Here is a 26479-nt window from a genome sequence, read left to right on the forward strand (position 1 = left end):
CTTAAGCTTGTGTTACCACAGACGTTCTGTCAGGTATCTAACCAAAAACACATAAACACCCCAGCAAACATTTTTTCATTGAAAAAAACATTTAAAAACGACTATGGTCACTGGTGAGAAGACGTTAAGAAATGGGTCAAAAGTAAACTTTTTTTCACCAGCTAGGCTATTTGTAGACTTTGAACGTTCACATTTAGACCATATTTCACTGAGATTTGCAATTCTTCTAGTCTCAATGTAACAGGTTAGGTTAGTAACAGATTGTAACAACATTAGCTAACAAATTTGTGATGAGTAACAATGTCCAACATGATGGAAAAAACTGTTAGCTTAACGTTACCTGACAACTGAAATCATGCCCATACACATTTGTCAGCTAACGTTGTTACAACCTGTTACTAACCTAACCTGTTACACTGAGCCATAGGCCTACACTAGAAGGATGCAGTAGAAAACATAGCTAGATTATCATACCCTGTGTGTAACTAATTACGTGCCTTACCCTTATTGATCCCGTAGTTGAAATTGTGTAGGAGCAGGAGCACGGATGCAAAATACATCCATGAGCAGGAGTCACCATGGATGCAGGGGTCACTTGCAGGTGCCAGGTGGGAGCTTCTCGCGAGATTTTGAAGTATCTCGTCTCCTTGTTCGGGAAAAAAAAATCACCACAAAAAAAAACAGAAGAAAATACCCTGAAAAACAGGGAAAAAATTACTCAGAAAAACGAAAAAAAAAAATCAGAAAAACCAGGCTTTTTCTTATTTGTCAGTGAATGCAATACACTTCCGTAGAAGCCTGACTAAAAAAACCACATCCAAATTTGTCAGTTGAAAGTCAATATTATAAATCCTACTGAAATATGATCTAAATGTAACAGTTCAACCAATGTCTTTAAATAGTTAGTGAAAGTACTTTCACTTTTGAACCTTTTCTGAACGTCTTTTCACCATCACCCTTTTAAACCTCAAAATGCTTACAGTAATATTTACCTGTACAGGTGGTTCTGACTTAAGGGTGACAACAACAGCGGCAGCAGCACACAACAGTCATACTTAGTTATATTAACACATTTACAGCTTCCACTTAAGAGATAATGAAGACCATGTGACACAAGCCAATATTACACGCACGCGCACACACACAGGTGCGGGGAAAGCAGTCTAGCAGCATGTTTATGTTTACTGTTGGTCCACACCTCAGCATGCTAACACCAAGCTAGCATGCTAACACCAAGCTAGCATGCTAACACCAAGCTAGCTTGGCACAGCGGCAGCCTAGCCCGCATCGTGAGCGGCTAAAATAAAACTAATAGTGCTAATTCCTGGTTTCTTTTATTGAAATACAGCAGCACAGGTACTTACAAAGTCTGTAGGTAGCGTGATTATTCCGTCAGCTCCTTCTCCCCTGGTCCAACAGTCCCGCTGATCCGCAACGTATCTGTGCATTTGAACTACACGAAGCTGTAACGGTCAAGTGCGTGCGCATGCGCATTACAGCAGTAAGCGCAAACCTCTATTTCCCATCAATGAATGTAAAAATGTTCAGATTTGATACTGGATATACATCGAACAGATCTAAACTTTGGATTTTAACACTTATCCTTTACATTGGAAGTGTTAACTTTTTTTTTTTTTTTTTTTTTTAAATTTCAGTGACTTCTTGTCTTGGTTGGTGTGAAAGTTGTGTCTCCAAGGTTCATTCTTGACCTTGGAGACACAAGTTGAGAAAACAGTCTCATCACAATAGTTGTTCATTTAGCAATTGTTCTGGACTTCAGTTATATGACACGATCTTTAGAGGCAGATGGAGTTTACCCAGAGCTGTAGATGCCCCAACACGGACAGGAAGATCCATGATCCCCCAGCGTTTCACAGTGGTATTACTGCTGGTGTCGCTGTTGTAAAGACAACCTGATCACGTTCTGTTTGTCTCAGAGCCCAACATCTACCACAGTTTCCACAGTTACTTCGGCTGTTCCACCACCTGCTATTTCCACTACTGGGGATAGCTACTGCAGAGAACTTACACTGATTTGGTAACTGGGGATAGCTACCAATAGCTATCATGGAAAATAAAAGCGCTATCCTCTTCCTGTTTTCCTAAGTGCTATATCGTAGGCAACTGGACTTGCTTGCATTTCTTAAAGACATTTCGACTCTCATCCACCCTATCCCAGCTGACAGTGGGGGGTACTGAGACGCCGAGAGGAGGGGTACACCCTGAACACCAGTCACGAGTCACCAGTCAACCTGCATGTCCAGGAACCCTCTTGCTGTGCGGCGACAATGCTAACCACTGCAGCACCACACCGCCCAGCACCAGGTTTTCCCAGGCAGTCTTCCGTCAAGGTACTGTACCAGCCCAACCCTGCTTAGCTTCTGAGTTTGGACGAGATTTGGTACACTAAGGGTGGAATTTAAACATCTCGACTTGATCTGCTGATGAAGATCATTTAATTTAATTGCATATAACAATAATATTCCTGCTCTATGAAGAGTTTAATGCAGGTGTGTCATTGTCATGCTCAGACCCAAAGCTCCACACACTCTCTGTGTTCCTGAGACATCACAAAGCCCATCATGGAAACTGAACCTGTGTACCAGCAGCCTTCACTATAACCAGCTCCTGTATGAATCTGGCGTCAGCTTACACGCTGCATTGTAGGATGACACGCGATCCTAATGCCACCACCGGCCCTTCCTCCTACTACTACACCATTATCCCTCCTTCTCCTTCATTGTACTCCTCTCCAAGTAGGTCAGCGACCGTGCGCTGTACGTGCGTGTGACCCGAGCGCCGCGCCATCCAGGATTCCAGACACGTTTCCCATTCTTCCCAAAACAACTGTCGGGTTAATGAACACACAGCACGGCACATAATGTCCCACCAAGCATTATGGATATCCAGCACAGCTGCTGGGAGGCTTTCATGCAGAGCGGGCTAATGTTAATCATTTCCCACAGTGTCGTTAAAGGGGCAGATGGAGGCACGCTAAGGACACACCTCATTGGTGTGGCGCTAAATGAGGCGGGTGGCAGAGAGGTGGCTGATTGGCTACCTGGAGACTGTACAAGACTTAATTTTCAAACAGATGAATTTCCATCTCAGACAAAATTATTGATATATATATTTAAATAATTTTGGATACATGGGATTTTTTTTTTTTTTTACAAAATCTGGATGTCTCATTTTGAATCCAAAAGCCTTCGACAACGACAAACATTTCTTTAGTAAGTATTAATGAAGCAACTGACCATTTGCCAAACCTGTAACCCAAACACCAATTGTTTGGCCATATATTAGCCTATTTAAAATATCTTATATAGTATCAAGCATCTTTATTGCTTTTCCGAAACCTAAAATACAAGAACTAAACTTCAAGACGGTGAGTTTGTCTTCCACTTAAAACCTTAAACCTGAATGACTTTGCCAACCTCTTTAGTTAGTCCTCATCCCCAAATCCTTCTCTATTGTAAAATACATACATTTGAAAGAAGTCAACGGGGCAGTTCACCCCCAAATCAAAAATACATATTTTGCCTCTTACACATAGCGCTATTTTCTCTCTACTAAACTACACCCACAGACTGTATCACCACACAGAAGGAAGTGCACATCTACTCATGGAGGAGAGGCTCATCCTCCAGACAGTTAGAGATGTAACTGTCCCACACAAAGACAAATATTTATTAAAGATACTTTTGTCAAGTAGCAGGAAAGCCACAACTTGCTGTAGATTATAAACTAAATATACCGTATGGAAAGAGTTTTATTTTAAGGCTTGAGATAGAAAACTGTACAAAACATTGGGTATAAAAATCGTTGAGAAAAGTGTGACACTGTATGCCAGGATGTAAGTGAAAATGTACTGCGATTTGTCCTTGCAACACCCACGACAACCTCATGTTCTTTGTTATTTTAAATTTCAAAAAAGGATTTACAAAAAAAAAAAATACAAGAAATGTAAACATTAATGGCATCCTCGTCAGCTGAGCGGTGCTAGGTGAGCTAACAGTAGATGCACCTGTCCTGTAGTTCAGTACAAAGAAAATAGTTCCTACATGAAACAGCTCACAACATCATCTGTGGATTATCTTGAGTAACCGGGCCATGAATTCTGGAAAGAGACATACCAACTGTATCAATGCGCAGAAGGAAGCGTGCATCTACTGCTAGCTCACCTAGCACCACTGAGCTAGCTAACATTACAAGTAAGCTGAGGAGGGTGCCATTAATGTTTACATCTCCCGCTGTCACGAGCATGAGCCTCTCGTTAATGAGTAGATGCACACTTCCTTCTGCGCAGTGATATGGGTGTAATTTGGTGGAAAGAAAATAGTTCCTACATGAAACTGCTCACAACAAGGTCTGTGGATTATCTTGAGTAACCAGGTCATGATTTCTGGAAAGAGACATTGATGTTGAGTTTCTCAAATGTATTTTTTGGGGTACTTTGAGCACCACAAGCTGAGTGACATCTAGTTCCATTATATTGGAGAGAAGGCAGACATCTCTGCAACTGATATCTCCAACATTCATTTTAGTGAGGACCAGTCATGAGACACTTTTGCCTGAAATATGTTCACATAAAAAAAGACAAACCAAATGAACTTTGGTATAAAATACTTTAATAAATAATAGGATTGTTCTAAGAACAAACAAAAAAAAAATCCACTAACAAACCAAGACTTTTACCAAATTTTGTACAAAATAATTACAATGTTCTGCACATTCAGCCCCTCCTGTGGGACTCACACAACGTAAGATTTACTGACAGAGTATGAATTTGGGTTTTACATGATTTGCATCAGCATTATTAACAAAAACATAAAATCTTGAAAACATAATGTTCATCCACAAAATAGTGACGATATCTGACTCTTTTTAATTTCACTACCACTGTGGAGGTAATGCTAAACGTTTCTCTTCTCCTGTGTGTTCTTAGTGCAGAAACAGACTCTTTACAAACACTGAACAACAACCACAACAACATCAACAACAATACAACTTGTTCCCTTCATTAGACCAGAATAGATACACGAGGAGAGGCGGGGCTAAATGGGGAAAAACATTTAGGATTCACACTCGTCCGCTGTGAGTCGATTCCCACTCAAACCACACACCTTTTGTCTATGACGGGGACTCAGTGTGTTGTAGCAGGGCATGTCGGGGGGGGGGGCGCAGCACAAGAAGGGTTTTCATACTCACTAAACACCCTGCTGCCCTGCATGGCATCTCCACTGTCAACACACTGTGAAATACTAGATTTATAACTGAAGTACGAGAAGGCCGAAGAGACGGAGACTGGCAGCAGTGCTTCAAAGTTGTTTGGACCCTGTGACCCGTAAAAGTGAGTATTGAAAATAGAAATCAGATGCATCAGCGCTGGGTCAAAACCTGACTCTCTGATGCAGCACAGGGATACTTTACTGTAGTTTGCACCATTTGGAGTCCCTATAAGAGCAGGTGATGGATTAGGCAGCAGAGCTCCTCAGAACTTTTGATCTAGTGGTCTCTAAATATTTAGAAGGGATGAAAAAAATGTAACAAAATGGACGCTGTGAAATCACAAAATTAAGAGATGTGTGTCCGATACTTCTGACAGAGTGTCCATACATCTCAATATATCGCTCACTATAAAGAAGCTGACTGTTTTTTTATGTTGGAAGTATTTAAAACTCAAATAAGGGAGTAATTCTGGACTTAAGTCATTTTCCGTCGTACTATTGAACAAAAAAGTGCAGAAATGTTCAACCTGCAGCATCATTTCAAAGTAAAGTGAACTCTGGATCAATAAGGAGGGTTCGGGCACTTGCCACAATAAACAAGCAATGTCTCACTTCTCCAGACTTTTGGAGAAAGACACGTAGCTCTATCCGTTAACAAAAATCTTACACAAAAAGAAACCAAAAAGGCCTGCTGGCTGCTCTCAGGTGTTACCTCCCTGTGCACTGATGCTCTTCAACAGGACGCTAACAGGGTGTTCTTAATATTTACATACAAACATACAGCCAGAAGGACGTGAAACACCAGCATGAAATGTGGAAAAAACGGAAACAGACTAACACAATTTGCCAAAGTACTTCCACAAGCATCGTTTAGAACCTGTCTTACTAAAAAAAAAACATTTACACCTGTTTACACCTGGTATTAAGACACGTTTTGGTGATTCGAACACAAGTGGACAGCCGAGAAAAACATCACCGTTGACACCTGTGTCCATCACGCTTCTCTTACACTTGTGCTCAGATTTTGTTATCCCCTACATGACTTAGGCTAGAAGGTCAAAGAGCGCCATGCACAGTTATTTCGTCCACACTCTCACTAACTGCTTGCTAGCATGCTTGCTATTCATGTTAGCGGTTGCGTTGGAAAAGACACTGCTGCTCAGGGGTATTCAACAAATCTCCTTCCACGGGGCAAAACGATGGACAGTCATGCATCATATCCCCAAAACAATCACCACGTCCTGCATTGCCGACGAATTTTCATGTTTCATCCTTGTCAAGGATGCATCAGGACATTTTAGTGTTCACGCGGCAAAACATGTGGTCAAATGCGTTCTAGGCTGAGTGACGGTCATGCAACACTTCATCCAACTCTGTCACCAAAACAACCACCATGTCCTGCGCTGATGACAGATTTTCAAGTTACATTTTTGTCAAGGACGAATCAGAACGTTTTAGTGTTTACGTGCCCTAGACCACCTTGTCAAGTGGTTTGAATGATCGGATCACAATGCCTCTTGGTAGTCGTTTACACTTGTGTTTGGCGCTGTCCACTGAGATCAGATCACCGAAGATGTCGGAAAAAGATAACGCCGAAGAAGATCAACACATCTCCTTCTAGGGGGCAAGACGATGGACAGTCATGCAACACTTCGTCCACCTCTGTCCCAAAAACAACCACCACGTCCTAAACTGATGACGGATTTTCCTGTTACGTCCTTCTCGGGGACGAATCAGGACATCTTAGTGTTCACACCACAAAAGATATGTGGTCAAATGCGTCCTAGACCACTTCAGCAAGTGGTTTGATTGATCGGATCACAATGCATCTTGGTGGTCGTTGACACTTGTATTTAGTGCTGTCCACTGTGATCAGATGGCCAAAGACGTGTTTTAATACCAGCTGTAAACAGGATCTCAGATTGTTTTTTGGAGGGTTGTGGTTAAAGCACAATTTGCCCACTGACATACTTGAGCCATTTAATAAAAATTAAATGGTTTTCCAAGGGTGATTTTTGCACGTACGGTGGCCCAGAAGACATACAGATTTTTAAGCGTATAAGGGCTTTTAAAAATAGTCTGAACTCTCAGAAACCTAAACCTTTAATAGCTGTTAAAGAAATCTTGCATATGAGGGGGAGTCTGTTTTTTACACGATCAAAAAACAGTTGAAATGAACAGGACTGTTGGAGAGGAGGTTTCTATGGAGGTAACACTGACTACTGAGCTGGTAGTCGACGCCTCTCACATCCTAACAACCTCTCACAATGACTGACAGGCCGAACAAACAGCTCTCCAAACTCTGTGTCTGTGTTCTGAACAGCTGTAACAAATAACCATAACACATAAAAACAAACAGTTTTCTTTTTTAAACCAATGCTCATGATTCAGTGGGACCCTGGACACAGTCCGAACATCTGTATAAAACCTGTCCTAGTGTCGACAGACACTAATAAACGGAATGACATCATTAAAAAAAAAACATCAACCACAAAAACAGTCTTTAGAATAACTATCATACAAAGCATCACTTAAGTTACTAAATTCAAATATACACAGCCATTTTTTTCTCATATTTACATATGTACACATCGCAAAGAAAATAACCTTTACTGTGGTATGAAGAGTTGTTACTAGGACATCTTTCCCTTTATATGTTTTTAAATTCTGCATAAACTCTATAGGAGGAGAGGAAAGGAGAAAAAAATAAGGGCTGAAGGCACTTTTCTACCAAAGCAAATACTGAAAAATCATCATGTGGACTCGCAGGAAGCAGTGACATAATCATTTCAAAGGATATACGTAAGAACCTTTAAGCCTCAACACAAAACGGAAAAGATGTTTATGAATGTAAACAAAAAAAAAAATGCTCATGCCGGGTATCATACAGTGGATTCTCTGTGCCAACTTTCAAGGACTTAAATGTATATAAAACTTTTTTTTTGAGTTTTCTTTTATAAAAAGACACGATATCAAGACAGTGTAGAAAAGGCCCGCAGGTTTGGGCTAAGGCAGACAGGAACAGTAGAAACAATGTTAACAGCTGCCAGCCGATGGCGTCCAGTTAGATCTCCGACAGAGAAACAGAAGGGAAGCGTTAGTTCTGATGAAAACTGTTTGTAAACAGAAAAAAAATCAGGAGCCGTGAAAAGAAAATTCTTCTTGATTCCAACAGTGTGACGAGAAAACCAGAAATCCAGAAGCTGTGTTGTTTATTTTCCGTCTTTTTTTTTTGTTTGTTTTCTGTATTTTTTTTGTAGTTTTTTAGTAAAATAAGCCTCCGTGCTGCAGACAAAGACGTTAAATAAGATGTGACAAACAAAAATAGAAAATTAAAGCATCTGTAATCTTCACTTTTGGTGCTTTTAAGAGTTGAAAAGTCAGTGACGCTGAAGACATCGCAGTTTGTTTTTCTTTGATTCAGGAAGGTCCCTCCTCCTCCGCTCATGTGTTCATACATAGTGGTCTTTAATGTCCTCGCTGAGCTTGGCGGCGTTCAGGTTTTTACACCGGTTGTCTTTGGGGCTGTACGCTGTCCGGTGCGGCGCCTTGACCGGACCGCTGCGTGACGTGCAGATCACCCCTCCCTTACCCATCACCCCCCTGTCCTGCGCCCCCGCTATGGAGCACTTCTGCGGCGGACACTTCTCCCCCATGCCCAGCGCCCTCTCCTCGTCTTCCTCCTGCTCCCCCTCCTGCTCCCCTTCCTCCTCGCCCTCGGCCCCGTCGCCCGTCCTGTCGGAGGGGCCCATCAGTTTCTTGCATTCGTACTGAATGTCTTTGTCACGGTTGTCCTTGAGGGCGTTGCTCCGCAGCGGCTCCAGCTGGTTGTTGACGGTCGTGTCCTCGGATCGGGCCGCTCTCTCGCGCTCTTTCTTCCTCTTGCGGGTCCACCAGACGCAAACAACGATGCAGAAGATCCAGAGGACGCTGAAGACGACGCACAGCACCGGGACCAGGTAACCTGTGAGAAGGACATTTCTGAGTGAGAAATAATAAGGACTTGACCCTACCCTCAAAATGCATTTACACCCAGAACACCCAGCCCACTACTGCAAAGACGTTTTTTTATCTTCTTGAGCAGTAGTTCCCAAGTGGTTCAGCCCCAGGGTCCAGATTTCTCCTAATGGTTAGTTCAATGTCCTGCAGTTTAATATATTCACTGTCACACTTGACGTTTTGGCGTTTTGACCATGTTGTCAAGCTAGTTTGCTGTTTCGGTCAAGTAGCTGTTACTCACTCTACAGCAGAAAACGGCACATCAAAATCAAAACGCTGTGCCAGAAATTCACTGTATTTAAAAATAAAGTGTGTTTTTTTACTTTACTACTTGCAAGTCACTTGTGGCCCATTCAGAATGGACCCATGACCCACTTTGGACCGCCACCCACCAGTTGGGAACCACTGGTCTTGAGGACAGAACAACATGATTTTCTCTCCAGTTTTATTATTTACCTATTCAACAAAAATCAAGATCATGTGACTCACCGACAGGCGGCGGCTCCACCTGCGTCTCCACTTTGACCTCCACCACGGCCAGCATGACGGTGCTGTTGTGGCGTTTGGAGAGGGCGTTGATGATGGCGCTCGCTGCCCTCTGGATCTGTCCACGATCGCTGTCCTTCGACCGCCCGTCCTGCTCAAAGGACTGCATAGATGGAGACAGAGAGACACAGAGAGATGAAGGACAGGAGTCAATTTGTTTTGCATTTAATGTTAAAACAATTAGCTTGAGTGTTTTCACATTTCAGATTTGGAGACGCTGTACGTCACACAGGCACGACTTCCATGTAGTTGTGCTGTTTTGTGTCCATTACTTCATAGGCTCATCCAGGTGGGAAAAAAACGGGACATTTTTTGTATTTGGGAGCTGTTTAAAAGTGTAATTTGAGGTCGATTTTATTTTGTTGAGGTATTAATATTGTGTACAGAATCTGAATCTCACTCCGAGTTACTGTAGTTGTTCACAAAGTAAAGAAATTAGAGATCATTTTAATTTCTTATGGAATATTTGAAGGAAACTGTAAAACTAGATCATTTATTTTGTTGCACTTCTATGTTGTTAAAGTAATAATTATATTTTTTTACTGTCACGTTGATAAGAAGATCATTGTCACAAAAAACCCCTGAAATATTGTGATGTTATTTTAGGGCCACCATGACAAGACTAATGTGTATTTGGTGGTTTGGTGCATCAGACAGGTTTCAGTCAACTTTAAGGAAATGTTGAGCACCTAAAAGTTGTTTCAATTACAGAGAATCCTAAAATCTGGTCTGCATTAACTTAAAGAAAAGCTGATTTGTCAGTAATGGGTGAAACATGCTACAGCTCTGGGTTTAGAGAACAACCTGAGAGCACAGATTCAACAGTACAGTAGAGAAAGAAAATAAAGCCCATTTGCCAAATGGTCTCAGTCTTGCTTGAGGCCACGCAGGACAACAAGAAAGAGAAAGAAAAAACACATTCATCTGTCAGAATAAAGAGATTCTCATCCTAACATCTGGCAGGCTGCGGACCCCCCCGCTGAGACCACAGAGGGTGGAGTTAATTGCCTAATAAGGTGCTGAGGGTGAGAGCAGGGAGGTGGTGGGGGGGGGGGGGGGGGGGGGGGGGGCAGAGGGGGATTAGCTGTGTGCTGTGCAGTTCAATTAGGACAAACAATAGAGAACAGGCCAGCTGTGCTCCCTGCTCGGCCGGGGACAAACACTCCTCTTTTCTTCTCCTGAGAAAATCAGCAGCTCATTCACACACCTCTAATCCCGCCCCCAGAGTGATTGACAGACCACATCACAGCGAGACGAGGCCGAGGATCCGACCTCAGGACTGCTGACTGAGGCTGAGTATCCACAATGATCACCTACTGAAAGGTGGGATCAAACGCTTGGCAGCTTCTTTGCAGTGTTCACTTATCATTAAAAATATTGTTCCTTATACACTTGTATCACATGGTGTCATTTTGATAATGTTTGCTAATAATTATTATATAACCTTTGCACCTGGCAGAGCACAAACAGCTGCTCACTGTGGTCTTCATCACACAAACAGGAGGAAACAGTGAATTAGTCAGGGACTACTTTCAACAGTGGATTAATCCACATTTGGTGCTCCAGTGAGTGTTTGGGGCAGCAGGACAGTGTGTGTGGGATAAAAATAAACTATAGTGTGTGTGTCACCCAGTGCAACAGTGACACTCACTGATGTGTTTATAGTCATTTTTGGACAACAATGGAGAGCTATGGCACAGAAGATTAGGACATATCAGGCTTTGATACACACAAAATGCTTGTTGGTAGATAAATTAGGATACAGTCCACTGTTGTTGTTTCTTTCATGTGTGTCTTCATGGGCTAAACTTATCCTTTCATTTGTTAAGTTGCATTTTAAATTTACAATTGAACAAGCAATGAAGACCTTGATTTTAAGTTTATCATTTATCAGGGCCTGAATTTCAGATTGCAGGTATTGCGCATTAGTTCATCGATCACCGCAAATCTAGCACTTACAATGTAAGAAATTCTCACACACATTTTGTGACAGGTGATGTCCAATAAATTTCAGCTACCATTTGCACCTGTGCAGAATTACTCCGGGGTTTTTTCGGACCTAATTGTGTTGCGGAGTTTTGCACAGTGGCGACCGGATCTTTGCTCTCAAACCACAAAAAAATGTGATGGCACAACAGTCTCCTTCAGTACATTATTCTATGCTTTCTTTTGATTTTCACATTGGCTAGTCATCCTGTTTAATTTGTCTTCTGATTAAATCGGAACCTTTGAAACTAGTTGTAGGAAGCCTCTGCAAGTAATTGGTTGCTGGCAGACACTCTGTGCTGCAATAAAATGGTTAATCAGCAGTGCTGTGCACTGTAGAGCCGATGCGCTGCTGGTTCTGCCGGCCTGAATAGAATATAATGTCTATAGCCTTACTGTTGTGTACAGCCTTTATAGACTGAGCTGAGTAGTGATGCGCGGGTCGACCCGTAACCCGCGGGTCCCGCAAATGGACCTGCGGGTCGGGCAGCAGTGATCGTCTGTTAAATCGGTCTGTAAATGATATTTTGACATTATTATTAATCTATAATCTATTACTGTCATAGCGTCCGAAGGTACTGATGCATTGAGCAGGTGACAGTCCGCGGTCGTTTTCAAAACACACTTGTGTCACGCACTGCAAAAGAAACTTGTTGAAACTTTAAACAATAATTTATTGTACAAAACAGGGGAAACAAATGTTGACAAAAACGGTTCCATAATTCATATTAAATTCAAAAGATGACGAAAAAACAGCTACAAGTTAGAGGGAATAGTGATAAAGTGGTAAAACTTGGCACTGATCCACAGCCTCAGACAGATGCGCTCAAGCGTGCCGTGTGCACAAGCTCAGTTGGTAGGCGATACTATATTTTCACATTTTTAACAATGCAATTTAAAAGTTTTGATTTTTATTGATAACCTACATTTACCAACAACAAAAAGACTACATTTAGCACCAAAAAATATGTAAAATAAATAAATAAATAAAAACACAAATATCGAATACCAAATTGTCATAACGAATACCTACCCATAGAAACGAATATTCGAATATTTGGGTACAGCCCTATCAGAGACAGATCAAAAAAGGAGAAGTGTAATGTACTACCGCGATGGTATGAAAAATAATAAATTGTGATACTGTCTTGGTTCAGAGAACGGAGCCTCTGTGTTAACTGTTTTCACATCACTTGATTCAAGCTATCGGTTGCACTTTACTGCAAACCAAGTTAGCCATTAGCTTCCTTCCCAAGTGGGTTAGCAGGACCATTAGCACAGCTGTCAATGGCGGATATTCTGCAAATGCAAAGTACTCCAAAAAACACTCCAGTGGCCCGATACGTGCTTCACGTTCGGTGTGAACACAGGCCAACCCTCAGGCCAAATGGCTCCAAACATATCCATGACTTGAACTTAACAACGGTAAAATAAGCTGCTTGATAACGTACAGCGTGACTTTTACCAGCCAAGTTACAGACTTCAACTTTAAGCTGCCACGCAAATGCCGTTTTTCATACAACAGGGAAACAACAGAGCATGAAAGCAAGAGAGAAGAGGGAGCAACCAAAAGAAAGATGAGGAACACTGATGCAGCTCAAAGAGACAATCACTGGAGAGGAGAAGAAACAGACAAATTACTGCAACGTATATGTTCAAGAGGACCCTGAGGTGAGCCATGAAATGCAATCTGAAGTAAGAATAGTACAAGGATGTTGTAAGTGTAGTTAAGCTTCCAGAAACTGTATGAATTCGTCTATGTGAAGCATTTCAGGGGGAATCCTGCCCATTTTGAGAACGAATTTCAGGCAGACTTTCAGACTTGATGGAGAATAAAATTAAACTTGACTTTCGAGGCTTCACCAACAGCACGTCTGAATGTTGCCTCCAAATATTTTGCTTAAACTACTTGAAAAACTACTCTCAGATCTGTTGATCTTCCTTCCAACGCACTCAAGATAAAGCGGGGACGCTTCACTCTCCAAATGAAGACAAACTGAGTGCTCTTCATTCTCCTCATTCTCCTCCCTCCCCCCACACACACACACACACACACACACACACTGCAACATATTGAACCACTTGTTTCCTGCTCAGGTTGGAGGCCTCGCAGCAGAGCGTTTCAGGGGTTTACAAACACACTGAGAGCCTTTTGGACGGGAATAAATCGACACAAGCGGCCGCACTCCGCGAGGCTCGGTGGGATTATAGAGATTTCACCCACACTTGGAAATGAGCGCTGACATTTTGCTGCAACACGAGTCGGCAGCGAGTGGGAGTGAGGTTTTTCGTGAAAGCCTTGTTGTGGGGTTTGGGTGGATGTCAGGTTCGCCACTCCTTTTCCTGTATCTGTCGCTCAAAACAGGCCTGCAAACATCAGAGGAAAGGGAACTAATCCCCTCCATTAAAAGCTTAGAGCCCTGAAGTGACTGATTTCCCCCGAGCCTGGGTGGCCGAGAGGAGAGGAAGGAGGGAAGGGGAGAGAAGAGGAGAGAGGAAGACAAGAGAGGAGGGAGAGGGGTGGACAAGACAGCAGCAAAGAAAGAGTGAGAGAAAGAGAAACAAAAAAGGAGCAATTGAATGCAGGACATGTAAAAAAAAAAAGACAGAATGGAAGAGAGGAAGACGAGGGAGAGCAGAGACAAAGATCAGCAAGGTGTCCCAACAGAAAAGCTAAATCTCATCCAGATGTTGTTAAAAGTTTCAAACGCCTCTCCCTCCTCTGTCTTTTCTCTTCTGTGTTTCTTTTATTAAAACAAAGAGGAAAGAAACTGGAAATAGAAAACGCTCAGACTTTACTGGACTCCTCTGGAAACGATTTGCAGTGACAAATTAAGTGTGATTTGACAAAATGGGAGAAGAAAAGAGAGAAAGTGAGGAGGAGCGAAGGAAGCATCGTCTAAATCTGTGTGTGTGTGTGTGTGTTATCTTGTACTGGATAATAAATTCAGATGTGTTGATGGGTAAGTTCCATTTTCCCACGTTTGTTTGTCTAAGTGATGAAAAGGAACAACATTGCTAAAAAAAACTAGTCCAGTATTGAACGACAGAGCTGCAGTGTTACCACTTGGGGCAATAGAGTGTGCCAGTAAACCCGGAACTCCGTTAGCGCTTTTAGCACTTCCGGTTCTCTCGTCTAAAAGTTTTTTGAATGGGATTTTGGAAAAATGCCTCAAATAAGGTCTGTGGTCAACAAAAGCTTAAGCGAGTTTCAGGTTTTGTTCTACGACATAAAACACGTCAGTAAATACCCTACTTGTGAATTTTGAAGCTTTTACGTGTTGTAAAAAAGGCGGTTGCTAACAAGTTGCTCAATACGACTACAAACCCTGTCGGGGACATTAAACGTCATCACCCCCGAACAGGCGAGAGTGCTGGCAGTCCGCCATTACAGCTTCTTATTTAGCTTATACAGTCCGACATGTGTAATGCAACCGTGGAGTAGCAATGTAGTCCGTTAAAGCCTAACGTTAGCTTTTTACTTCTGGCGATCGCATTTAAGCTTCAAATGCGGTATGAAAGGTGTTCATATGTGAAGATTATCTCGCTGAACAAAACCTGTAAGTATCATAAACTTGTGTTAGCCACAGAGCTTATTTTCTGACATAATCCAAAACGCAATGCAAAAATCACATTCACTTTCTTTTCCGGGAAACAGCACAATGCTAAACTTCCAGGTTTTGACATCAGCCCTGGCACACTCTATTATGCATCACCAATTAACGTCCAGTAAAAGTGCTTGTTTTTACCACTGACTGGCTCAGATTATTATTGTAAGTGTGTGACAACATTATGTTAAGGATCCCTACGGACATAGACCTAAGAGTAAGATCATTTTTGTTTAACCAGAACAGCACCAAAATCCCTGTCATCAAACCCACCAGACTCCATTTAAATAAATGGTAATTTTAGCCTGTATAGAGCAGCATATTTTTACATCTAACAGGGTGAATTAAGGGTTAATTTCAACCAACCCAGAGTTGGCGATTGTTGGAACAGTCGAAAGACAAACTAGGATGACTCTTGTGATTTTGATTTTGTTTCTGTTGGCTTTTAATAAAGTGTGTTGTACGACAATAAAATCACTGTTTTGTAAATGGAGTCTGGTAGGTTCGGGAATGGTGATTTCGATATGGGTATCTTGGTTACAAGACAGGTCTATCTCTGTAAGGTTCCAAACGTTGTCAGGCACTTAGAATAATAATTTGTCCCTATCACTGGCAAAAACAAACACTTGTGGAGGACGTACATCGACGGTGCACAAATGCTTGGAGTGATTCATACTCTGCCAGCTGCAGCACTAGCGCTCAATACTTGACCAATTTCAAAAATGGCTGTTTCCATTAGTCACTTGGACACAAACATGGACAAATACCGAACTTACCCTTTAACTTTCAGTCTTATCGCTGAATAAATTGCTTTAGATCAGTGGTTCCCAACTGGTGGGTCACGGGTCCGTCCTGAATGTACCGCAAGTGACTTGCTTATGTGTCAGGTTTGTAAAATAAAAACCATTTTATTTTGAAGTACAGTGAATGTGTGCACAGTGCACAGTGCTGTTTCCTGCTGCAGAGTGAGTGACTAACAGACAGCTACTTGACAGAGACAGCAAACTAGCTGGACGACAAATGCAAATATGACGCTGAATATATTAAACTGTGTGAACCTTGAACTAATGACTGAGGAGAAATCTGGACCCTGCGTCTGGACCAGTTGGGAACCACTGTTCTAGATAATCTTCCTAAACTGGTGGCTTGTTTTCAACCTGTTTTGCGTTTCTTGATACGTTAGACAACAATGCTATGCTCTCAGATCTCAGCAATTAACTTGGTGAGTACAACATTATTGCAACCGATAGAAAAAACGGGACATGACAATGAAACTAAGACCAAAGTTGTAAGCAAAAAATAACCACATTTATCCTTTAAAAGAATGATGTGGTGTGTGATGTTAAAGTTAGTGTTAGGAGAGACTGAGCTGGGGTGTTGCACTAGCAGCCAAAGCTACGTCTGAAGCATGAGCTGTCTTGGATAAAACTGCGTGTCTCAGAAGCTGTGTGTCTTCAAGCAGTCTTTTCTTCAACAGACACGTTTTCAAGATTGTTTTAAGGTTTTTGTCACAATTTTTTCTGTTTTATAACTTAATGAAATCATGTCTGAAGATCAATTAGCTTGATATACTTCACTCCTTACGTTCACTGTGTGCTGTACACTGTCTTATCTTTGTCATGCATCTGTATATCCTGAAATATGTGTATCATCACGAGGGAAAAGTAGCATTTCTTCTCCTGCTTAACACACTTTAATGTAGTAACAACCAGGAAAAAAATTGTTATTAATATTCACTTACCTGCACTTTAGATTTGATATTGTACCTACATCGCTATGAGCCACTCCTCACACATATCTATAAACCACACCGTTAACTTGTTTATATTTTTGGCTTTGAGTATGTTTTGGATCTTACTGTTTCTTAAATAAAATTCAATACTTCATATTAATATTATTGACAAAAATCAAAGCATTTAAATTCAGAGACTGAAACTGCTGTAGCAAAATATTATAAACTACAGTATACAGATTGACCATGTATCAAGATAATATAAGACCACCACAGAGACAGTTGGGGCAGGCATGTGTGTGTCTGTGTGTAATAATCACCATGGCGACCTCCACGGCATCACTGTTTGAGTAGGACAGGTCACAGAGGATGAGCAGCGCTCGCTCCTCGGCCAGCGTCTGAGTTACAGGAAGGTACCTCAGCTCGGAGCAGATGTTCTCCACAGTGGTGCCCTGCCACACACACACACACACACACACACACACACACACACACAGATAAGACAGATTAGTATCTGCACTGCTGGCGAGGAACAATCAGCTTCTAATTCCTCCTAAGTCTGATTCAGATGCAGCCAATCAGAGGGCCTCGCCCAGCAGGGGAGACTGTGGCTCAGATCTCAGATCAGTATCTCGTCAGAGGAACAGATTCATTTCCATTCATAAAACTTTATTCAGACCTGCCGCAGGGGGCCAGTTAAGGTTTCATGATACAGTAGTAAACAACAAAAACACCATCTGGACCAACAAGAGGGAGAAGATTCAAGCTTCGTTAACAACAGAACACGTCTGCTACTTTAACTGGACGTTTATGGACTTTATTTCTCACCGCAGTTTAAGTTTCTCTCTCCATAAAAGGGCCAGGAGAGGCGGCTTTAAGATAAACTAGTCCTGACTGAAACTGTGTCTTTTTAAAGGGACAGTTCACCCAAAAATCAAAAACACATATTTTATCTCTTACCTGTAGTGCTATTTATAGAGCTAAATTATTTTGGTGTGAGTTGCCGAGTGTTGGAGATACTGGCTGTAGAGATGTCTGCCTTCTCTCCAATATAATGGAACTAGATGGCACTCAGCTTGTGGAGCTCAAAGCGCCAAAAAAATATATTTGAAAAACTCAACAGCAAAGTCTCTTTCCAGAAATCATGACCTGGTTACTACACCCACCATCACTGTGAGGAAGGAGGAGTGCATCTACTGCTAGCTCACCTAGCACCTCTGAGCTAGCTAATGTTGCAGCTCAGCTGAGGACGACACCACTGGGCCCCAGTCATACAGAGAACATTTTGCTGGTTGCAAAACGTGAGGTGCGCTGCTTATTTATTTGAGTCATTTGACAGTAATTATTAGCTAGTTCCTGACATGTTGAGGCAGAGGGTGCTGTCTGTAGCTCTGGTTGAGGGTGACAGGCTGTCAGCAGATAAACAGAGATCTGTGTGGGTACATGAGACCCTAAAAAAGAGGCTGGATCATGGGGAGTACCACCAGTTGGTCCAGGAGCTTCTCCTCCATGATGGCTGTTTCCAGGCATATTTTAGGATGACTCAGGGGCAGTTTGACAACCTGCTGTCTATCATTGGGCCATATAGCTCTGGGTATCCAGCAACCGCCACCACCAGTTTCTACTCCATTGTTTACCAACTGTAAACTTGTTGTGACCATGACAGAAGGCCCGCCTCTCAAATCATTCGAAAAAAGAGATGACGTGGGGCGCTTTTCCGCTTTGAGTTTACGTTTTTTAAACTTGAGGCGTTCAGAGCACTCCAGCAAAAATGGCAGGCGCTAGAGCACAGAAATACGAGGTGTGTCATGATGCAAAAATCGCAAGCAAAAAGCTTCATTCTCATTAAACACAAATACAAAAAGGCGCCTCCAGCTGCTAAAACACTTTGTTTGTGTGATCAGGGCCTTGAACATCTTGCACTGTCACAAGCATGAGAGACTCGTCCATGAGAAGATGTACTGTAGTGCTGCCCCTTTCAGATTGCCGTCAGCTATTTTTATTTTTCATCAACAAAAACGACGTCCAAATCTGATTAACACTGCAGCTTCACTGACTTTCTTCCCTCCGTGATTTTGTTTCCTCGGCATCCAAACATCAGCGTCTTCATTGGGAAGTTACATAACGCACGGCCAAGGGCAAGCTGTCGAAAGTCAAAAACTGACCCCCATCTGTATACAGTGAGGAACGACACGTGTGTGTACGTGTTTGCGGTTGCAAATTCAAGCAACGAGACATTTGAAGTCATTTTCTACCAGCCCCCCAATTGTTAACAATCCAGCAATTATCAAATGTTAACAATCCAGGGTGGTAGGAAAATGATTTCCAATGTGTTGTTATGACGTGACATATCAACAAGAATGAAAAATGACTTGATGATTGGATCGGAGGCTCACTGGTGGTTTCCAACTGTCTCCTCGGCCTTAATTCAGACTGTTCTCTCAGGGAGAGCTCATCGAAAGCGTACACACTCTAGTTACAGCAGTGCTAACGGGGCTGATAAAATGTCGGTCTCTTAATTCACAACAGAGCTTCAACCTCTGTGTTTAAAGTCCTGCTTTGATACAGAACATTTAATTCGCAAAAAAATCATATGTTTGTTACCGTTAAACATAACTTCTAAAAACAACACCCGTCATTTTTGTTACTGCTGAGGCCGTTTTTGACATGTTTCATGATTTCTTAACTTAAAAAGCATCGAAAAATGTGACTTCTGTGTAAAAACCACAGATTTGCACTCTGGACCACCAAGAATTTTAGAAAAGTGTTGCTAAAAAGCAAAGTGGTAGCAGATGTTGAGACATAGGGAAGCCTAACTGACCCTGCTGTCGATGGTCGAGGCCACTTCTTTAATGTTTTGATTCATTTTTTTGGTGTATAAAATGTCACAAGTTGTGAAAAACAGCCATTGAAATGTCCATATTCCCCAAGCAACATCTTCAAATTACTTTTTCAGTCTGACTGACAGTACAAAACTCAAAAATATGAAGAGTTACAGTGGTATATCACCTGTTTATTTCTTTATCTACACAAGGAAAGTTGTCTCAATGCCTTACCTGAGGCACTTTGTCCTTTTTGAAGATGAGCGTGATGCGAGCACAGCTGTTGTCAAGGTAACCACTGTTGGGCTCACACTGGGTGTGCAGGGGCGTTGGAGGGTCTGGCGTTGAACACACACCCCACTGGTGACATGGCGGCGAGAAGCAGGTGAGGAACTGATGCTCCACACATTCATGACCTCCGGGGCAAGACGGGGCGTTTGTGTCCGCAGGAGGAGGCAGAGCCTTTGGGAGGAGGCAGGGCCGACGACCACACCTCACCTGGAAGAACATGGATACAGGGATTTTTACTGATGTGGCTCTCATAAAACTGGCTGCACGAACACTGTGATAACAATGGCGAACACGTGCTGGGTCATCACTACACAACATCATTACTTTGGTAAAATAACAGTCCTCATTGTGACCCTGACCTTAGAGCAGCGAACGTATCCGTTGACACACTGGCACGCATTACACTCCTCCTCCCACCGGCTGCCATGAGGAAACTGCAGGCCAGCGTGACGGCATGACTTCCCGAGTCCGATAACTGGAGAGAATAAAAAAGAGGATGAGAACAAAAGGAAGTGGATCAGTTGTCAATCTTCACATTTACTTCACCAATGACCTGCTGGAAATCCACCAAACCTAATAAAGTAACTGTAACTCAACAGGTGGCAAACACTGTGATCCAGACTTATGGTACTCACACTCCTGACAGCGAGGTCCAGCGTGTCCTGGAGGACAAACACAGCGGTAGCCGTTGATTTCATCCATGCAGGTCGAACCTTCGGCACAAGGAGACGACTGACACTCGTCTATGTCTGTAAGAGAAACCACAGAGCTGTATGTTAAATACACACAGTGTACAGAAGTTTTTGTTTGTTTTTGAAGGGGTGGGGGTGTGTGTGCGGTTGGTGTATTACCCACAGTAGATGTCACTTGGCACACCCCCAGTTTGAAGAAGCAGACAAGAGTACCGCTACGGAGGCTATTCTAAATATAGCATGTACTTACAATGACTTTTTGTAGGTGGCAAAAACATGTTTTGCTGCTGCCCCCATCCACAGCAGTACACTGCTTAGCTTCCATGTCAGTACTCCTGTCTGCTTCTCCAAACTGGGGGCCTGCCAACAAACATCTGCTGTAGGTAATACACCAAGTCTAGATAAGTCCATCATACAACCCAACTTAAAAAGATCTGCACCATCCCGTTAAGGTCATCGGGCCCCTTTTTGCCACAGCAGCTGGAAACCGAGTGTCCAGATAACAACTATGATCTGTCACCAATTTTTGTCATAAAAAAACTTCTAATTATATGGAGAAAAGACAAGACTGATCCACGGACTGATGGAAAGAGCTGCAGCACCTTTTCAGTAGCAGATCTATTCATCTAAATTCATACATTTCACACAGGTCTTACTGGCATTGTTGATCTCTTCTTCAAGTCTTTCCGAAGCTTAACTCTCGCTGAGAAAAAACTGAGCTTTGAGAGATCCGACCGTTATATTTAAATATCTTCAATGAGTGATGGAATTCGGAGGATCGCTCTTTGCACAAAGGGTTTATAGCAGTTTGGTTTGAAACGCTTCAATTGGATAACACTCGGGTTCTGAAAAGGCTTTTCTGAGGAGATTTCTCCCAAAAGGCCGCGGGAGAACGCACCGACCCGTCTGACGAGCCTCAGCTCTGACCTCGGCTCAGCGCAGAGGGGAGAGGTTAAGACCGTCTTCCTAAAAGGCTTCCTAATCTGTCGCCCTGAGACAATCGGCTCACGCTCCCCCGCCGCGGCCTTTCACCTCTGACCCCCCGCCCACCTGACCCCTCCACACGCCCCCCTCCAGTTCCCAGGGACTCACTGATGCGGCAGTCGGGTCCGGCGAATCCTGGGGCACACTCGCAGCGAAACCAGTTCACACCGTCGACGCAGATGCCTCCGTTGTAGCTGCAGAGAAGGAAACAGAAAGCAACATGTGAGTTCAGTGCTGCTGCAGACATCACACAGGTTCAAAGAGACACTGAAAAAGTGAATTCCTTCTGCGTTTCTTCCCTGAGGGGAAAAACGCTCTTCTTTCAGATGTGCATTTAGAAAACTGTAAATCACTGTCAACACTCTAAATCATTTCACTGAAGAAGTTCACTTGCAGATATGTTTGACTCTGAGGAATTTGGTGTTGACATCCCCTGGCTGGAATACACGTCTCAAGATTTAGTAATATTAGTTTACGTCCGTCAGACAGGCTTCACATATAATGAAAAGCTCATAATGTGTCACTGTGGACTAATTCTGGCAATTAAGTGGATTCTTTTAAGGGACGGTTCACCGTAGTGTTATTTATCAGTCTAGATTGTTTCTGTGTGAGTTGCCGAGTGTTGGAGATGTCTGCCTTCCTTCCTGATATAATGGAAGTAGATGTCCTTTAGCTTGTGGTGCTCAAAGTGCCAAAAAAAACAAAAACATTTAAAGAACTTAACAGCAATGTCTCTTTCCAGAATCATGACTCAGTTACTCAAGATAATCCATAGACCTTGTTGTGAGCAGTTTCATGCAGGAACTATTTTCTGTCTACCAAACTACACCAAACGTATCAATGCGCAGAAGGAAGAGGGCATCTACTGCTAGCTCACCTAGCACCACTGAGCTAGCTAATGTTACAGCTAAGCCGAGGAGGACGCCATTAATGTTTACATCTTCCGCTGTCACGAGAAATGAGCATCTCGTCCATGAGTAGATGCACGTTTCCTTCTTCACAGTGATACAGTTGGCAGATGTAGTTTGGTAGAAAGAAAACAGCTCCTACATGAAACTGCTCATAACAAGGTCTGTGGATTATCTTGAGTAACTGAGTCATGATTCTGGAAAGAGACATTGCAGTTGAGTTTTTTGGGTCTTTAAGCACCACAAGCTAAGTCCTATCTAGTTCCATCACATTGGAGAGAAGGCAGACATCTCTACAGCTTATTGCAGCTTCCGCTAAGTTCAAAAATAGCCGCCTACAGACACCTCAACGGGAGCTATGATGAACTCACTGTCTTTGGTTTCGTTTTCCTCAGTTTGATCAACCAGGGTGCTTCGGTTGGTTTAAGAGTTGATTGATTTGGGGGATGAATGGAGATTTGCAGGATGACGCTACGAACTGATTGTCTTAACTGTCTTAACTGTCACTGTCCCCCGAACAAACACTCCCCAAATAAACAGGCCTTTACAGAAACAAAGTTCAAATCAATGGGGCATTAAACGACTTCAACAAACAATTAAAAACTAAGATTAACCAAACACACGGCGGTTAACAACTGTAACCCCGTGGCGTCTTCCATGCTCCACACTCACTTCAGCACACCTGCCTTTAATTAAAGACTCCCTAGATGCCAGGTCAGGTGGTGCATTAGAGAGACTCAAAAAATAATAGGAAACTAGGCCTTGCTAGAAATGGCTTTAACACCGCTGATATCTCCAACACTCGGCAACTGACACCGAAACAATCTAAATTGATAAACAGCACTACAGGTAAGAGGAAAATATGTGTTTTGAATTTGGGGTGATCTGTCCCTTTAACCACAAGTCCTGCAGAAATTCAGTGGAAATTAAACCTTTAAGTGCATCTCATCCTGCCCACTGGGCTGCATGACGTCAATTTAGTTGATGGTTTTGGTTTCCTCACTTTCTAATAGTTCCTAAAAGGAGCTCACATGGAAGAAGGTTATTCCCCAGGAAGTTTCATAAACACTAATGTCACAAATTCACCAATATAACTTCCCTTTTCTGTATAACTATGATCCAATATTAGAATCTCATCATCTGTGCCATCTGTACTCTCACTTCATGTTACTACGATAACAACAACATTAAATCCTCAAGAAAACTTCTTTAGAAATGACTGATCCGGTGAAATTCTTTGCAGGAAATGATTATGAAAGTAACTGTAGCAGGTTTAGCTCTGAAAAAAACTTCATCATCTGTCCTTCATAATCATCCTCACACCAAACAGCCACTCTACTACATCAACACATCTACACTGCTACACAAGCGTCTGTCACATTAAACCCTCGAGGTCAGTAACTCCGCTGGTTTGTCTCGTGTTCTGCCCTCTGAGCTGCAAACCATCACTCTTTTTTTCCCGCAGAGTTTGCAGAGACTCTGAGTGTCAGCAGGCTGAAGCTGATCCCTGATCAATGTCCAGACTTCATATGTAAATCCCTGCTGACCACATACTGAGCCCCCCTGACACCTCCACTCCTCACAGCTACCCCCAGGTCGAGGCTGGTGAATGGTGAGAGGGGTGTCTCTTCACACTCTCCTGCCCGCCTCTCCCTCAACCCTCTCCAACTAAAACCACCACTAATCCACCTGTCAGTCATTGTAGAGGAGGGTGAGGAGGGGAGGAGGGGGAGGGGAAGGGGAGGCTTTTGTCCTAGAAAGCCTCTCGGATCCAGTGGAGCTATCAGGAGTCCCTAGTTTTTCTTTGCTTGAGTGTTTTTGTATCAATAAAATGATAAAAATACAACTAAAAATGCTAATTGCAATTTCCTTAAACTCAAGTTGACACCTTTAAAGGAATATTTCACCCCCCAAATGATCATTTGTATATCAGTTACTCACTCTGTGTTAAGGTGAATTTGTGAAGATAAGTTTGTTTTCCTTGCTTCAGATCATGATGAACGAAGAGTCCAAAAATGGAGAAAATTCTTGACTAACAGCAGTCATAGGGGGCCACAGCAAAACTACATCAAAACATCTGTTTACAAACTCTGGCACAACTCATGCAGTATAATCCAAGTCTTATTTATTCAGTCCTGCGCTCCATCCTTCCCAAACACATGAACTTTCGCTAATCCTTCTTCTCTCTCTTCTAAACCAGACTCCATTGACAAAAACATTGATTTTACCTCGCTGAACACAGGAGCTGCTGGTCTACCGCTGCCTCTGTCAGTTAGCTTGTTTGTTTTATTGTGTGACTTTGGAGAATCTGAATTAACCGTTTAAAACAACAAAGTCACACAATGACACAGACAAACTAACTGATGGAGGCAGAGGTAGACCAGCAGCTCCTGTGTTCACTGAGGTAAAATTACTGTTTTTGTCAATGGAGTCTGGCTTTGAAGAGAGCACAGATAAGTCTCACTTACGGTTTAGTTTCTCGTTGGACAGGGCTGTGTGTTTGGGAAGTACTGAGCATGCAACTGGATAAATGAGACTTGGATTACACTGCATGAGTGGCGTGAGAGTTTGAGAACAGATGTTTTGATATAGTTTTCCTGTTGTCCATGTGGGAACCCAGGACTTCAATTCATCTAGACTTCTATCCGTTTTTGCAATGTGAAAAAACAAGGATATCTTCACAATGCCAGCGTAACAAGGTGCATAACTGATGTACAAATGGTCATTTAAGGGGTGAGGTATTCTCTTTTATTTGAATTAAAGTCAAAGCAGCAAAACCTCCCATCTGAGAATCAGACAATGTTGCACATTTTCATCCACAATCTTTAACAGGAAAATTCTGGGCATTAAATCAGATCTGAAAGCGTGAGAATCACTGGGAGACCTCGTAGCTGCTCCACGCTCTGTTTCATACTCTCAAGTCGAAACAGTGAATCTCAGGTTGTTGGAGTTTTTCCCAGAGTGACTCACACAAAATACAAATGTCAACAGAGCGGAGGTAAGGATCAAAGGTGCCGCACCCAGCAGTAATAAATAGTCACTAGAAATTAGGGCTTCTGTCCAGACCACCACAGTTGAATCAAATTACAGCATCAAGTGAGTTCAGCTTTAACTAACTATCAGATAACAGAGGAATCTGACTCGTATTCAGCACCAAAACAGGCAGAAAATGGTTAAAGAGGTGATGATCTGTCTGCAGGGCTTCTGTACTGAACACGTCAACTTCCAACTGATCAATAAAAAACTTGTTGGACGCCATAAACAGGTTTCTACAGTTAAAAAGAATCCAGCTAAAACAAAGAGAGATTTTTGAGACTTTGTCAGAAAACTGCAACTAGCAGCACTAACACTGGACTTTCTACACAGCCATGAAAATAAAAGAATAGAATAATAATGAAAAGAAATCGCTCTTACCAAGGATGGGGATTGCAGTCATCGACATCTGAAAGAGAGATAAAGAAGACCAAATTACTAAGTTTTAAATTGCAACTGATCCTTCGCTAAGTCCCGCCCCTGGACGCAGACTGGCAAATCATAGCGTAGCATTGGGCCAGCTCAGACCAGGGTCCGACAACAACACAGCTGTGCTCCATCGTTTCAGATTTCCTTCATTTTCAGGCTTGCACAAAGGGCCACAGGCTGGAGTCGAACCCAGGCCGCTGCGGCAACAGCCTTGTACA

The 26479-nt window shown here is 42.6% G+C and overlaps 1 protein-coding gene and 1 long non-coding RNA gene across 5 annotated transcripts in view; both read right to left on the bottom strand.

The window, feature by feature from the left end:
* The window catches only part of LOC144467028 (uncharacterized), a 153693-nt gene extending 151414 nt beyond the window's left edge, over positions 1 to 2279 (bottom strand). For all 3 annotated transcript variants that reach the window (XR_013493412.1, XR_013493413.1, XR_013493411.1), the window contains exons 1-2: positions 1365 to 2279; positions 503 to 695 (exon numbers count right to left, since the gene is read on the bottom strand). This is a non-coding gene — a long non-coding RNA (uncharacterized LOC144467028). The remainder of the gene's footprint in view (positions 1 to 502; positions 696 to 1364) is intronic.
* A 6156-nt stretch (positions 2280 to 8435) lies between these two features.
* The window catches only part of LOC117267093 (protein jagged-2-like), an 82052-nt gene continuing 64008 nt past the window's right edge, over positions 8436 to 26479 (bottom strand). The window contains exons 18-25 of one of the 2 annotated variants that reach the window (XM_033642749.2): positions 26214 to 26241; positions 22000 to 22085; positions 20851 to 20964; positions 20575 to 20690; positions 20159 to 20422; positions 17423 to 17554; positions 9720 to 9879; positions 8436 to 9195 (exon numbers count right to left, since the gene is read on the bottom strand). In XM_033642749.2, the coding sequence (XP_033498640.2) occupies positions 8684 to 9195; positions 9720 to 9879; positions 17423 to 17554; positions 20159 to 20422; positions 20575 to 20690; positions 20851 to 20964; positions 22000 to 22085; positions 26214 to 26241 (1412 nt within the window). In that variant the 3' untranslated portion in view covers positions 8436 to 8683. The remainder of the gene's footprint in view (positions 9196 to 9719; positions 9880 to 17422; positions 17555 to 20158; positions 20423 to 20574; positions 20691 to 20850; positions 20965 to 21999; positions 22086 to 26213; positions 26242 to 26479) is intronic. The other variant, XM_033642748.2, reaches the window with a different exon arrangement.

Source organism: Epinephelus lanceolatus, chromosome 15, assembly GCF_041903045.1.
Source record: "Epinephelus lanceolatus isolate andai-2023 chromosome 15, ASM4190304v1, whole genome shotgun sequence".
Lineage (NCBI taxonomy): Eukaryota > Metazoa > Chordata > Actinopteri > Perciformes > Serranidae > Epinephelus > Epinephelus lanceolatus.